At 41.6% G+C, this 16,353-nt stretch overlaps 1 protein-coding gene across 1 annotated transcript; it reads left to right on the plus strand.

Moving 5' to 3' along the window:
- The first annotated feature begins 218 nt into the window (after positions 1-218).
- On the plus strand, positions 219-11,497 carry gdf10a (growth differentiation factor 10a). Its single transcript, XM_043678802.2, has 3 exons — positions 219-770; positions 2,896-3,791; positions 9,360-11,497. Exons 1-3 carry the CDS (start codon positions 515-517, stop codon positions 9,549-9,551), a joined length of 1,344 nt encoding a protein of 447 aa, XP_043534737.1. The 5' UTR covers positions 219-514; the 3' UTR covers positions 9,552-11,497.
- Positions 11,498-16,353: the final 4,856 nt, after the last annotated feature.

The following is a 16,353-nucleotide window of genomic DNA, read 5'->3' on the forward strand; positions in this document are numbered from 1 at the left end:
GGAGACCGGCCCTTAAAGGGGACATCCTCACTCATTTGCCCCCTTCTCCATCCCCTACCTGCTCATTGGCTGGCTCAGGAAGGGTCTGACCTCCGATTGGCTTGTGGATACATTTCGTCACCGGTACCTTCGCCTAAAATGAAAAGTTTTTTTTTCTCTCTCTGGGTGTTGGAGTGGGAAGAAAGTTCCACATCTTGGGTTTTTTTTATTGTGCTGAGTACAAGACCGAGGAGAGCAGGAGATTCAGTGAGGAGAGCAGGGGACTTAGCTGCAGGCGATAGAGAAAGAGAAACAGTAAGGGACTGCACCAGCATTCCCTAAACTAGCGCTCAGTTCAAAAGGATTGCAGCTTTCGGTTCCTGAATACCCAGTGTGAGGGGAATGCTGCTACCGTCATTCTGTCAGGATAAGTAGGTCTGCTTCTCAAACTTAAAAGGGGGCATAGAGAGAGGGGGGGGGGGGGAAGAAGAAGGAGGGAGATTCAGAAAGTCAGTCATTGCAGATCCCCAGCACCATGGCTTGTCGCTGGGCAGAGCACCGCTTCTTGCTTCAGGTGTTGACCTCCCTGGCGTTCGCTGGGCTCCAGGGCCAGTGCGAGAGGGCAGCGGGAGATGCCAGCAAACCGCCTCGACCCAGTCACATCTCGGCGCTGGGGCGAGCCGCTCAGGACACGGTGGGAGTGCACATGCTGAAACTGTATGAGAAGTACCAGCGAGAAGGGAACCGGCCAAGGGACGGCAACACGGTGCGGAGCTTCAAGGCGAGAGAGGGTAAGGAGCAGGCAGAGTGTGTGTGTCTGTGTGTGTGTGTGTGTGAGTGTGTGTGTGTGTGTGTGTGAGAGAGAGTGTGAGTGTGTGTGTGTGTCTGTCTGTGTATACCTGGGGAGGGCAGGACACTTGGTCAATCTCAAGATGCCTGAAAAGATGGCCATACCGGGAGCTGGGGGCGGGAGTTAGGAAAGCTCTTGTATATGTTCCCTAAGTGTAAAAATTATCACAGTACATGTCGAACCGATTGGCACGGTGGAGATTTGGAGTGCACTGAGGCTATTTGATATAAATGTGCAATGATTGTGTACACCAGGCAGGAGTGGGGAGCTTTAGTTGTTAATACAGAACCCCTTCCCTCCCACCCCCACGCCCCCCCCCCCCCCAGCCACACATACAGGACAGGGGCTCTAATCACTGAGACCAGGGTCAATCACAGCGCCATCTACACGGCATTTCACCCGGACTCCCTCAGTATCCTCCACTTCCTCAGCCACAGAAACTAACATTTGCAGAAACCTGACTCAAACTAGGACATGCTAGTTGCAGATATGTTGTCTCCTTGTGACCCATTTGGGGGGTTGAAGGGGAGTGTCCGGCAAGCGTCAACAAATAACCAAGCCAAGGACTGAAACCCACAGCTTGTTCCCCAAATGTCGTGAAACTTGAAAGGGTTCAGAAAAGATTTACAAGGATGCTGCCAGGGTTGGAGGATCTGAGCTATAGGGAGAGGCTGAACAGGCTGGGGCTGCTTTCCCTGGAGCGTCCGAGGTTTATAAAAGCATGAGGGACATGAATAGGATAACTAGATAAGATCTTTTCCCTGAGGTGGAGGAGTCCAAAACTAGAGGCCATAGGTTTAGGGAAAAGATTTAAATGGGACCTAAGGGCCAACTTTTTCACACAGAGGGTGGTGCGTGTATGAAATGAGCTGCCAGAGGAAGTGGTGGAGGCTGGTACAATTGCAACATTTAAGAGGCATTGGAATAGGAAGGGTTTAGAGGGATATGGGCCAAGTGATGGCATATGAGACTAGATTAATTTATGATATCTGGTCAGCATGGACGAGTTGGACTGAAGGATCTGTTTCCATGCTGTATATCTCAATGACCCTATGACGGTTTGGAAAGATATACAGTCCCGTGTGGTACCGGGGGTTTGGCTGGGACTTTGCACTTTCTGGGAACAAGTCCCGGGAGATTTGACGCGGTTTTCTGGGCCATCAGTGGCACGTCGACAACTGTTCACTTTCCAGTTGCGTAGTCACCGAGTTGGTAATTACTGCAATCCGTCGTTAACTACTTTAACTACTCCAGCTCGATTTACCAGGTAGCGGGTCTGCCCCTAAAAGGATTTTCTTTCGGTCTGAAATGTTGGCTAGGAGAAGTAATTTAGCCGAAACAGTGAATGTGAGATGCAGAGGAACTGGGAATCGTCTGAGCAGTTGTTCATGGAGGGGGTTCGAGGCTGGGCTTGCTTGGTCATTTACAAAATAAAGCAAAAGCCGAGATCCGGCTACAAGCCTGCGTTTCAGCACTATCTTTAAAATAAACTACCCCAGAGAGAGGCATGTGCCTGTGCCCGTTTGGAACGGACAGATTATTTAAAATTCGACACTCCCGAACCAGCGGGAGAACTCGCTGCAAAATTGCTGCTAACGCACATTCGGTAGGCACTTCCTATGCCTCTCAATTTTCTAAAAAAGCTGACAGTCCCTCATCAGAAGGCGTTAGTCTGTTTCGTGGAGCTCAGGGTACAGGGGATCTCATGGTGTAAGAGAGAGAGAGAAATTTCGAGTCAAATCTCTATCTGTTAACCGAATCAGAAAAATGCTGGAAAAGCTCAGTAGGTCTGGCAGCGCCTGTGGAGAGAAATCCGAGTTAATGTTTTAGGGTCGAGTGACCCTTAAGACTCTCTCTCTTTCCACACCATGAGATTCCCCATACTCCGAGCTCCACTCATCAGTTCCAATCTCGACCCAAAACATTAACTCTGATTTCTCTCCACGGATGCTGCCCGACCTGCTGAGCTTTTCCAGCCATTTCTGTTTATTGTTTCCGACTTACAGTCCTTTCGATTTGTATTTGAGCTAACCGATTTTTGTTGGTTTTGGTTTACTTTTGTCCAGAGATTATTGACCACCAGATCCTGTATTATTTCAACTTGACTTCCATCCAAGAGTCGGAACTGATCCTGGTCGCTACCCTGCATTTCTTCGTTCAGAAACGCTGGAGGAACCGGCACATTTCCTGCAAAAACTCCAAGGACGCGCCGTGTCTCTCGCTGCACAAGAGCCAGCCGGTGGAGCTGAGTTTCACCAGCTCCTCGCCCTCTTCCCCTTGGGAGAAACTGCTGGGCAATCTGACCGTGACACCCCAAAGGAGGGGGGCGTGGTGCCTGAATGATATCTCCCAGATTGTGAAAGGGGCCCGGAGACAGGACAGGCTCCTGCTCAGCGCCCAGCTCGACTTTGGGGAGAAGGTGCAGAGTCCCACCCCAGCCAGCCACCTACCCTACATCTTGATCTACGCCAATGACTTGGCGATTTCTGAGCCCAACAGCGTGGGCCTGACCCTGCAGCGGTACGGGCCGTTCCCCTCCAACGAGGAAGAAGCCAGTCCGTCTCCCAACGCCTCCAGGGACTCCCGGGTCCGGAGGGAAACCTACTTTTCCTCGCCTTCCCTGCAGAACAACGAACTGCCTGGGGTGGAGTACAGCCAGTACCACAAGCACGATCTCTGGGGAAATGCGGAGCGTTCCCTCAAGCCCAAGGTGGCCCGCAAGGAGAGGAGGCGGAAGGAACAGGAAGCCAGCAAACACCAGGTTCTGCGCTCCCAGGTCCTCAGCTTTGATGAGAAAACCATGCGGAAGGCCAGGAGGAGGCAGTGGAACGAGCCCAGGACCTGCTCCAGGAGATATCTGAAAGTAGACTTCGCTGACATTGGCTGGAGCGAGTGGATTATATCTCCCAAATCCTTCGACGCCTATTACTGCGCGGGTGCATGTGAATTCCCAATGCCCAAGGTAAGATGTCAAGACAGTCCATAGAGAGAGAGAGAAAAAAAAATTGTGAATACCCTGCCTTTCTCAGTCATTTGGTCTTGTAGTCTCCTCTCCAAACAATAGCTAAAAGGCAATCTTTTCTCAATTGCCCAATCCAGCTCTCCCTCACTGAACTCCCTCTCCATCAAATAACACACCCGAGAGCAGGGCGAACGTAGGTACTGCATTTGCCTAAGATTAGAGTCAAGATTAGAGTGGTGCTGGAAAAGTACAGCAAGTTAGGCAAGTCTCCTCATGAAGGGCTTTTGCCCGAAACGTCGATTTCCCTGCTCCTGGGATGCTGCCTGATTTGCTGTGCTTTTCCAGCACCACTCTAACCCTGACACCCAAGAGCAGACCGAACATACCCTATTTCAGGGCTGACATGTAGTCCAAAAGAGAAAATGCTGGAAAATCTCAGCAGGTCTGGCAGCATCTGTGAGGAGAGAAAAGAGCTGACGTTAGCCTGTGTTTGAAATTCACAAATCGTTTGACTTGTTCCAGTCTCATAAGGGTCAAAGGGTCAGTTAGATTCGAAACGTCAGCTCTTTTCTCTCCTTACAAATACTGCCAGACCTGCTGAGATTTTCCAGCATTTTCTCTTTTGGTTTCAAATTCCAGCATCCGCAGTAATTTGCTTTCATACTGATATGTAGTCCAACTGAAATGCAAAGGAAATTACACACTTCTTTATGAGACTGGAACAAGTCAAATGATTTGTGAATTTCAAACAGGCTCAGGGGAAGACACTGAGACTGTTCGACTCAGCTCCTTGTCCCTTTTGAAGCCCAAACCCCTCAAATCTGTAATTATCTGAAACCCGTATAGATCTCGCAAAACTTGTTGAAACCTCAGAGAAGGTCTTGCTTTGTTCAGAGATGTTGTCACACACACGCCTCTCCAGTAGGGATGTGCTCAACCTGCGCTCCAAGAACCCTACTTGAAAACACACATGTCGTTTCTCCTTACACTTCACGTTTATAAATTCATTTTGAAATCGATTTGTTCACGATATACCCAGATGGGGATTGAATCAAGACCTTCTGGCCTGGAGGTAGGGCCATTACACTGCACCTCAATGACAGCTTTAAACATGGAACTTTAGCCATCTGCCCTGGAGGGTTGTGGACCCCCCCCCCCCCCCCCCCCAATCCCTGGAGTTTAGCCTGGGGCTCTGCGTTACTGATTAAATGACTTTACCATTACATCACTGCCTTTCCACTGAAAAAAAATACTTTTATTGAATTCAAACTTCACCATCTCCCATGATGGGATTTGAACTTACGCGGCCCCTGAACAATGGATATTACCTCCACACGGCCACTGCCTCCTCAGGTACCCTTTATACAATTTGGTTCCCCAATATAGAGCAGGGAAGGACACGGGACACTATTTGTTTTGAACTAGAGAGCAGTTGTGTTCATTTGGATTGTTAGTTTTCCGCACAGTCTCGGGTTTGTGTGGGAGTGCTGGGCCGCCTTGTAGAGTAATCTTGCGGGCAAGGATTTAAACCACCCGGTAACGGTGTTAATTCTGTCTCTAAGATGCCAGTTAAAATAGAGAACGTGGTGGTTGGTAGCAGTGGCATATCGCCGGGATCAGACAGCTCGATGAATTACTTACTGAGCGGGGAACAGCTGGAGACAGAGGGGAAGTGTTCGTTAGGAAAGGCTCAGCGCTCCCTGAATCGCTGGAAGGGCTTACCACAAACTCTTAGGCTGTCGGGTTTCTGCTGTTGGTGTCTTGAGGGTAATTGAGTGGGAGCATCAAATAAAGACATCACTGTGTATGTTAAAACAAAAACAAAATGCAGGACAAGAAACGTTATCACCAGCGTGCCCCCCCCCCAATCATTTATAGTTGACTCCCTTCATCGTTACAGCGTTGGGGCCCTCATGCATTTGTGTGTTAAGAGCGTCTACCACCTTTGTATTCAGAACCATTCTACAGTTTGCTCCAACATTGACAGGAAGGAAATACAATGTTCACGGCTTGAGTTCCTCACGTCTCATCCAAAACGACCCACTGGCCTGTTAACGTTGTTCCCCCCCCTCCACAGATGTTGGTGGATCTGCACTTTGATTTTTTTTCCCTCTGCTGTTCCAGCAACCGCAGTACTTTGGTTTTAAGTCTGATTAGATCTGTTTGGCCCATGTTAATACTCAAATTAATTCATGTAAAATCCACGTTAATTAGGACTTCAGATGTTCACCGATCAAGACTTTTCCTTGGGTGGATGAGAGGCGTGAGCGACAGATATTCCTGATTAATTGATTTATTCTGGTCACAGTGAGAAGTGTTGGTTTCCATACTATACAGGCAGATTGTTCCACACAAAATGCTTCAGGGGAGCAAAACAGAGTGCAGAATACAGTGTTACAGCTGCAGAAGAGATGCAGAAAAAGATACCAGAATGAACGTTTGAAAGGTCCATTCAAGAGACTGATAACAGCGGGGAAGAAGCTGTTCTTGAATCTATTTGGACACGTATTCAAACTTCCATATCTTGTGCCTGACGGAAGAGGGTGGAAGAGAGTATAACCAGGGAAGGAAGGGTCTATGATTATGTTGGTTGCTTTCCCGAGGCAGTGGGAAGTATAGGTGGAGCCAATGGATGGAAGGCTGGTTTGTGTGATGGACTGGGCTGGGTTCAGGACTCTCTGCAGTTTATTTAGTCTTGGGAAGAGCAGTTGCCATACTATGCTGAAATGTTTCCAGATAAGGTACTTTCTGTGGTGCATCTATAACATTTGGTAAGAGTCTTTGTGGACATGCCAAATTTCCTTAGCCTTCTGAGGAAGTAGAGACATTGTTGTGCTGTCTTAACGACTTGAGTGGATCAGGATAGATTGTTGGTGTAATCATTCCCAGGAACCTGATGCTGTCAATCATCTCCTCAGCAGCATTGATACAGTCAGGGGCTTGCCCTTCACTCCATTTCCTGAAGTCGATGACCAGCTCCTTCATTTTACTGGCACTGATGGAGAGATTGTTGGCTTTATACCATGCCAAAAAGCACTCACTCTCTTTTCTGTACTTTGTCTTGTTGTTCTTTGAGATCCAATCTACAATGGTGATGTTTTCAGCAAATTTGTAAATGGAACTGAGGTGGGATTTGACCACACAGTTGCGAGTGGATACGGAGTATAGTAGGGGATTAGTATGCAGCCTTGCAGTGCACTGGTATTGAGGATTATGGTGAACAATAGGAGTTTTAATTCATTAATATGAAATAATTGTATTAAGCGTGGACAATGTGATTCAGAATTTCAACCTGTAATTAAATACATTTGAGCCAGAATTAGAGTTAAAGCTACAATTAAAAGATTAATGAGGATTATTTAGCAGTGTTGTAACGGAGGCCATCAAATTCCCTTAGAATCACAAAAGTTAGTTAATTGTACACGTTATTGAGTATGCAAATATAATCAGTTTTAATCAATGACTATTCAATTAGAATTAGGAATATGCCATTGGTATGAAGTCACCATGCATTAGTCCTGAACTAGTTAAATTATTTAAACTCAAGATTAGATGAAGGGCTTTTGTCTGAAATGTTGATTCTCCTGCTCCTCGGATGCTGCCTGACCTGCTATGCTTTTCCAGCACTACTCTAATCTTGACTCTAATCTTCAGCATCTGCAATACCCACTTTCACCTAAATTATTTAAACTGACCAGTTTATAAATTATAATGGGACAAATTAAAGTTTAATTGGAGATTGTGGAAGTGAAGATTTATAATGTGGTGCAAACTCAGCTTTGACAACCTCTGCCATTGTGAAATTTCGTGAGGAATCTTGAGTTCTCAATTCGACTTTGCAGAAATTTCATTCATAAAAAACCCTCCAGCTTTTGAAGGCAATCAGGAAAACTGTGCGTTCAGAGGAATTTGCATTCTACAACTTTCAAATGTCTAAGAATAGAGGAACTCTGTCTCCAATACAGCGCACTTTAGTGAAGGAAACCTGCTATCCTTACCCAGTTTGACCAAAGTGTCACTCCGGCCACATATCTGTACAGCCCTATGAAATGAACCTTTTACTGACAGTAAACTGCTGTAAATGCAATTGCAACTAGTCAGGAAGGTGTCCTATTTATTCTCAGGATTTCTAGGGAAGGGCAGCAAGGTCAGCCATAGTAGGGATGCATACATCCCAGAAATTAATTTAAAAGAAGAAAAACAGCTATTAGCAAAAAGGCATTTGTCGCATTATCAAGTATGTTTATATTGCAAGCCAGGACGATCATCCGTAAAAATAATGGCACAAAGGCAAAATTATTTCTGCCACTGACATGGTGAAAAATAATGTACATAAGGCATTTCAGCTATGTCCTGATGATAGAGGTAGAATTATGTAGGCTCTCTTTCTGTAGACAAAACCCTTTTATTTTGCAAAGCTGTGAATTAAATATTGAGCCCACCCATTGCTTTGATTGGACACGGTTGTCTACATTGTTTCGTGGGAGTGAGCACAGATGCAGAACAAACACAAAGCTACAACAGAAGAAAAGGGCAGTTATTCCTTTATATCAAGCAATTTATTTCAAATAATACTCACACAACCTTGCAAACATGTTTTGATGGTCTCTAACTGTAACAGAATACCCTGTAGTAATGAAGGCATATTTGCTTTTTAAGCTGTTACTTTAAAAAGGCAAGATTTGATAGACATTGCAAGACAAATGCAATCTCTGTGTTTGTATACAAATGACTTTTTGTGCATACTTCATTACCTACCTTGTCAAATCTATTCACACCTACACTTTCTACCCTTTCAAAATACTGGAGTTGTTTTAAGCCAAATTTGTATCTGGCTTTTCACAGTATTGATTATATATTTGCAAATAAGTTTAAATGTAACATCAGTATTCCATTTCTGTAAGTGGGCGTTCACAAAAAGAGGGATTGATTTAATTTCACTGTCCTATTGTTGCCCAATGTTCTTCAATTTCTAATGTTGGATTTTGTTTCAGTTTCTCTGTTGTCTTTCCAGGCCAGAGACTAAGAGATGCCATTAACACTCTCCTTAGCCTGACTCTTATTTCTTTTGCTGATTTGTTTTATTTGCAGCCAAACAAATGCCTAAAGCAAAAATTACAGGTTCTCATGAGTATAATTTGCTATTAAGACATTTCCTGCATATTTTAGCAATGTTATTTTAAATTATTTTGAAAACACCTTTAACATTTAAACTTTGATATTTTTAATATTGTAGTTTTACCAGTTCAATGCTTCGGAGTGGGTTTTAAAAAGAAACTCTGGCAGCTCTAAAAAGAATGCATCTGATCAGAAAAATTGCTGTAATTAGCCATTTAACTAATTACAAATTTACTTGGCATTTATATCACTGAATTGTGATAATGTGGTAGTCATTTAATACAAGAATTGTCTAGCAGTGATTGTTAGATATACACTATGCAATGGAATGTGACATTCCAGCACAAGAAGATTATGAATTTGAAATTTACAGACTCAAGACATAAATCATTCTCCAGTCGACCAATAGCTTTCAAGTAACTAATGATTTTATTTTGCCTTTTATCACAGGTTGTTCGTCCTTCTAATCATGCAACAATCCAAAGCATTGTCAAGGCTGTTGGGATTATCCCAGGAATTCCAGAGCCCTGCTGTGTACCGGACAAAATGAATGCCTTAAGTGTTCTCTTCTTTGATGAGAGCAAAAACGTGGTTTTAAAGGTGTATCCCAACATGTCAGTGGAAACCTGTGCCTGTAGATAGAGTTATTTATCACAGCCAGGAAACAAAGTTATAAAGACAGGAACTGTTTAATACAGTACGCTGTATTGCTGCATAACAAGTAAAAGCTGCATTGTGTCATTTTCACTTTAAGAACTTGATACCAGTTCTGTCCCCTTCCCTCTGCAAACATCAACATGCTAAATTATGGCATTGAGTAGCAAAGTGTAGATGGGGTAAACATCGGGCATCAACATGTGGAGAACTATTAGCAACACAGAAAACCCCAATCTCTGTTTACAGCACACAAATGCAACCATCATCAGATGAAGTAGTATTTGGTCTTCCACAATATTCCCTTATTCTAAAGGTAGCAGGACAGTTTGGTGCAAATTGTGGTACTTAAGCTTTCGTGTGCTCTTATATGTAAATTAATAATAATACCAGCAATGGCAGTCTATTTAAGTGTAGATTATACTCTATTCCTGATCTTGATGTATTGTGTATTGTGAGTTTAAATCTTTATTTGTCATTTCACTTATTTAATACTTATTTGTATTCCTGGTAGCAAGGATGAGGTTTCCTCTTTTTCTAAAGAACAAAAACAATTAAATAATTATAGGGCAACTGCCAGAAGCTCTTGTTGCTTTTTAACCTAATGCCCAATAAACTAAACATTGGCATAACTATCTGAGAAGGGAATGGTTATTAATTTTTTTTTATAATCAGAGGGACATTGTGATTAGCTGCAAACTCCTTGTAAATTGTATAAAGAACATTAATTTCAAAATAGATCATTTTAAATTAACATATATCTGATATATAACAGACAATGTAAAATGTACTAAGTCCTGAATTATGGTACTAATTTTAATATCCACAAAGTTAAAATAATGAAGCTCCTGAAAAAAATGAGATATTTAGACAATCTTCTGTGAAGGTACTAAAGTTGAAGCATTTGGGTTGGATTTGTTAAAATTACAATTATCACTAAAACAGCAAAATAAAAAGAATACATAATTCTTTCCATCCAAATGTGAAGCTGCAAGGTAGAATTGAAAAGGTCCAAGAATATGTTGTTAGTAATGTAATATTTCTAAATATATGTTGTAAAATGTGCACAGTACCCAGAGGTTACATTTTATAATCTGCAGTGTAACATTAATAGTATTTCAGAAATTAAAGGTTCAAATTGTAATGAAATTGTATGCTGTCAAGATATTATTCAACCAAGATCCATAGGATCTTGCAAATCTTGTTTTTAATAAGAATATTTTTATTTTGATGTATGTTAGTTTCTTCTCAATAAGTCTCTGTGCAAAATACTCTTCTTTGAAGTAATGCACAGTTGACTTCATTTCAGCCTGAGCCAATGTCCTTTTGGTTCTGATATGACACACAGGCATGGTTTGGAGATAATTCAACCACTTTTTTTTTGGTGCCCTTTCATCCTGTTATGAGAAGCAACTCTTTCCACCTTTCGTATCTCCCTCCAGTCAGCATGCCAACAGTTTGAATACTGTGTGGAAGATGAGAATTGTGCGCTTTCAAGAGGAAGCCATATTGGTGCCTTGTTTACAGCTGTTTGTTTTAAAGCCATCAGTCAATCTTGGTAGAGGTCTAGCCTCTTTTATAGTATTCGTAGATCACTCACCTACAGTCATGTTACATTGTCACATCTATCCTTATTCATCTACCTGACCCTTTCTCCTAATATGGTTATACATAGCCATTGTTAGATAGACAGGGATTACGAGCAAACAGTCACTTTGCAGTGTGATTCAGTGAGAATTACTGTGCAGTTTTTTTTTGTTTGGTGCTGTCTGAAAAGTATAATGGTGTCAACAAGTTTAAAGCATGACCCTAAAGAAGCATCTTCAATTATTTGTGTTCGCTTGGCACAGAACGTATTCCATGCATGGCTTAAGAAAACCAAGGAAATTATGGCATTGTGTTTATTAATTCTGCAATAAATTTTCTGAGAGTTGTATTTATAGAAACACCTCTCCTTTTTTATGTGATAACTTGGAATTCAAATAATAGAACCTTGTAGAGTCTTCATGCTTCAGGACACAATTAACACTCAACATATGCTGACATTTTAACAATAGCCATTTATATTTATATAGCACTTTTAAAGTAATAAAACATCCCATGACATTCCACAGGTGTGTTATGAAGCATAATTGGACACCAAGCTACACAAAGTAATATTTGGACAAATGACCAACAACCTGGTCAAATGTTTCAAGGATTGTCTCTGAGGAGGAAGGAGTATAGAGAGGTTAGCATTTTCATGTTGTAATTCTTACATTGCCAGAAACTTGTGTCACTCATGTGAGCTGTGGCTCAATTGGTAAGACTCTTGCCTTTTGGGGTTATAAAGTTCTGGGTTTCAGGTCCAGTTCCAGGACTTAAACACAAAAGCATTTGGAAGTGCTGTCTTCCTGATATGCTGTGAAACTGAGTTCCCATCAACTGACTTGAGTGGATACATACAATCCTAGTGAGTTTTTGAGAAGATTTGTAGCTCGGGTTGATGTTTTGGATGTAGGTTTGCTCGCTGAGCTGGAAGGTTCATTTCCAGACATTCCATCACCCTACGAAAGGTAACATCTTCAGTGGGCCTCCGGGTGAAGCACTGTTGATAATTCCTGCTTTCTATTTATGTTTTGGTTTCTTTGGGTTGGTGATGTCATTTCCTGCGGTGACATCATTTCCTGTGGTGATGTCATTTCCTGTGGTGATATCATTTCCTGATCTTTTTCTCAGGGGGGTGGTAGATGGGGTCTAACTCGATGTGTTTGTTGATAGACCCCATCTACCACCCCCTGAGAAAAAGAACAGAAAATGACATCACCAAATATATAAATAGAAAGCAGGAATTATCAACAGTGCTTCACCTGGAGGCCCACTGAAGATGTTACCTAGTAGGTTGACGAAACGTCTGGAAATGAACCTTCCACTTCAGCGAGCAAACCCACATCTAGAACATACAATCCTATACTAACATTTTCAAGAGGAGGAGAGCTACACTGGTTAATATTTATCCCCCAACAACATTACAAATTTTTAAAAATCTGATCTTTATGAAGTTGCTGTTTGTGGAGGCCTGCTGTGTGCAAATTGGCAGTGTGTTTCTAACATTATAATAGTAACAATGCTTAAAATGCACTTCATTGGCTGTAGGGAGCGATGAGCTATCTGGTGGTGTGAAATTTATGTAGGGTTTTTTTATTTATTTGAGTTCAGCTCTTCATTTGGAAGAATGCAACCTCAACGTTTTTGTTAGAAATGTTTTGGGGGTGCCCAAGGCATCTGTCAGCCAGCGTGTGGTACAAATGGTTCAGTATAAATCAGTGTTGTTTTCTCATGTTCCCCACTCAAAACAAGTCTCAATAAGACCATGTGTTAGAAGGATGTTCAGTTCCAATTAAACATAAGTATAATCTTTCCTCTGAGTTGTTACATTAAATCAATCTGAGCTGGCAATTTTTAAAACTAAAATGTTCAGCAAACTTACTTCTCTTGCAGCGGCTTCTATAAACCAATTCCATTTGCTGTCCTTTTATATCATTACTTAATCAATTACCTCAATCACCTGTGTAACTGCTTGCAATATTAGTATAATTAATAGAATATTAATAAGATAAATTAATAATAACAAAATAATTTAATAACTGTTGACAATTAATAATATAAAAATATAAATTAATACTTCATACTCAATTTATTAGTACAGGTCAGCAAACGTTTTGTCAGTAAGGTATGTATAAAACAGCATCTTGAAAACAGGACAAGCAGTAGAGAGACCAAAGTCTTAAGGAGGGAATGGTCTGCAATGGAGACATTAAGTTTAATTAGGAATAAACAAGGATCCAAAGTTGCAGGAGTGCTGAAGTTTCAAGTGTTATACGGCTGTTTGAGGTGAGTACAGGAGGAGGATACACAAGAGTGCATTGGCCTGAAAAAGTAGCAATTCAAGATTTGTGGTAAACTTTCATAGCACTTCCTATAATAACGTAAAACAACAAAAGTACTCTGCACAATACTGGACAGCAGACAATGTATTAGTTTGTGTTTTTCCACTTCTGACATTTGTAGTTTGTAAAACCATTCCCAGTTTAGAAGAAGGCCTGTCCTCTGCCAGCCTATGTTGGACCTGGCCAAAACTGAACTTGTGTTTTCCTCTTTGCTGAGAATCCGGCCAGACTATATTGGTAACCATTCCTGATCAGCACCCATGAATTAACTTATATCAACCAGAATAAGTATGATTAAACATCCAGAATAATTTTTGTTGTTTACTAGTTCATATTCCTTCTGAATTTTGATGTACACCTCACAACTTTGTTATCCCGTGAGTTTAATCCCTTACATGTGACATTGAACACAATAGTAACACTTTTAAGCTATTACATCAAAGTGTTCACATGGAGTCACAACCAGAAACCCCAAAATGTAACATACTATGCAAGGTTCTTGAACCTGGAAGCGACAATTGCACATTTCCAGTCAGGAATTTCTATTGACTCAGAAATTGACACTGTTTCAGAAATTTCTTAGCTTATCTCTAGATATTTTAGGATGTAGTTCATCTATCCTTTCTTGTTTTCCAAACCCTAATTCAGATTTAATAGTGAATTATTAAGTCATTAATTCATATCTCAATTTCACAATTGAAAAATTAATAAGCATTATTTTCAAATGGTTGAATCTGTTGAAATCTTACACATACACAGTGTGTAGCAATGAAGCATGACTGGGTCTCTGTACACATTCTATTGCAATGTTCTGCAGTGGGTGGTTGATCCAAAATGTACATCACGATAAGACATCATTCGAAGTAAATGCTTTATAACCAATGACCTTCAATCTTATAACACGTTAGCAGTGGAACTGTAAATCTGTTATGTCCGTCAAATTTCAAATAGTCAAACTAAATTACATTGCACTGTTCAGTCCACTGTGTTATTTGTAGCGTGAAAGTGCTGGAAATTTCAACACTCTCCATATTCAAGCTTTTTTCTGTTGGCCTTGTTCCTCTGTGGTGCCTCGAGCAGCACAAAGGAAAAGCTTAGTCAATGATTTCTGAAGAGAGACTAATTTGGAAAATGTAGTCAAATCTCAAGTTACAAAATAAACTTGTAATATCTGAAAGGCTTGCCTATCTCCCTTAACTGCCTCCTGGGGACATATTACTTACTGACTAATCACCAACCAAAAGAGTTGCCCTTCATACTTGAGAACTGGACCAGGCTGTCTGAAATGTTTCTACTAATTGAGAAAGACAAAATTGATTTTCAGAGACCATGGAAACTGCTTCACTCTTTATGAAGCACTATGACTGCGCAACGGGGCCTCATCTAAATTATTCATTTGTGTCCCTCAGGCTAATAACCTCTTCCAATCATGGGCTGTTCAGAAGTTTCCTCTGTTGCAATGAATACGGGTGGAGACAACTTAATTTCCTAGAAGAATCAAATATTCAGGCACTCACAAATAGGAAATGGAATAGGGCAACTAGGGACAGGCAATAAATGCTGGCCCAGCCAGCAACACCCACATCCCACAAATGAATTCATCCCTGTTTTCCCACTCAATGGTTATCTGTATCTCAACTCCATCTTTAGGGTCATTCTGTTCACTAAAAATGGATAAATAGCACATGATACAAGCTATAAACCGAAGTGTGCATCTGCCTAAAGGATTGTTTTCAGCAAGCAAATCATGTCCCATGATGTGTATCTGTCATGTGTTTTCCCATTGTACCAAAACTAATGGCGATCAGAAATGTGAACATGACTTCAATGTGCGGTGGAGACAAAGAACTTTCATTCCAGTCCAAATCTGATGGGAAATGGCTGCATCCCATTCATAAAACCAAAAATAGGACTAATCTCTTCCCCTCCCACCTCTCACAGTGTCTTCCTCTCAACCACCAATGGATACTAGTACTGTAACATAATATTGAGATACTTAACTGCACAAATGGCCTGAAGATCCTGAAGTAAGAATCCTTTGCCATCTGGACTTTACAAACATGAAGAGAAATTCAGGCTACACTAGGGGGAAAAAACATATTCACATGAACTACACCTGTGGTTAACATCTGATTGAGAAACGCCTTTTCTGTCCCTTTCTCCATGAGGCATCTTTCTGACAAAGGCACTCCTTCCTCCAGAACAGGTATGATTGGCCGTTCAAACTCCCCTGCTGGATGTTCTCCCTCACAGTCACCACCTGCTGTTGAAAGTCCCATTGTAATAGCAAAATATAGTTTATTTTAAGCATGGTTCAATGCAAAGACACAACAAGCACACAACTTGATAATCCAGTGTTATAAAGTTTCCATAGTCCTCATGTCTCGTTAAAGAGAGATGACTGGTGGTGGTTTAACCTGAGAGTCATCACACCTCAGGTGAGGGGAGAGGTCGAAAAGGAGAGTCCATGATGGTACCCTCAGCTGGTACAAGAACTGAATCCATGCTACTGGCATCACTCTGCATAACAAACCAGCCAACTGAACTAACCAACCCATGATCCATATTGTACTAACACATGATGAATCCAATAATTACAGCGCACAGCCAACTCTTTATGCTGAATTCACATTCCCATCAGTATGGTTTATGAGGAGTTGCCAAGCCCAGCTTGGTTGATACATTACACTAGAGGCCATTTGAACATAACATAGAATTGCTATGGTAGAGATGGAGGCAACTTGGCCTGTTGTATTTGCACTGCATCTCTGTATTTTAACATAGTGCCATTCTCCCGTCTTTTCCCTGTAACTCTGCACATTCTTTCTATTTATATAATCATCGAATGCCCTATTGAATGC

Source organism: Chiloscyllium plagiosum, unplaced genomic scaffold (assembly GCF_037043375.1).
Source record: "Chiloscyllium plagiosum isolate Xiang-an unplaced genomic scaffold, Cpla_swu_hap1 HiC_scaffold_43, whole genome shotgun sequence".
In the NCBI taxonomy this organism is placed as follows: domain Eukaryota; kingdom Metazoa; phylum Chordata; class Chondrichthyes; order Orectolobiformes; family Hemiscylliidae; genus Chiloscyllium; species Chiloscyllium plagiosum.

Bases quoted from the DNA above. Each gene is read 5' to 3' on its own strand.
- gdf10a (XM_043678802.2), top strand. From the start codon at position 515: ATGGCTTGTCGCTGGGCAGAGCACCGCTTCTTGCTTCAGGTGTTGACC. The intron at 771-2,895 runs GTAAGGAGCAGG...ACTTTTGTCCAG, and splicing joins GAGCTTCAAGGCGAGAGAGG to AGATTATTGACCACCAGATC. The intron at 3,792-9,359 runs GTAAGATGTCAA...CTTTTATCACAG, and splicing joins GTGAATTCCCAATGCCCAAG to GTTGTTCGTCCTTCTAATCA.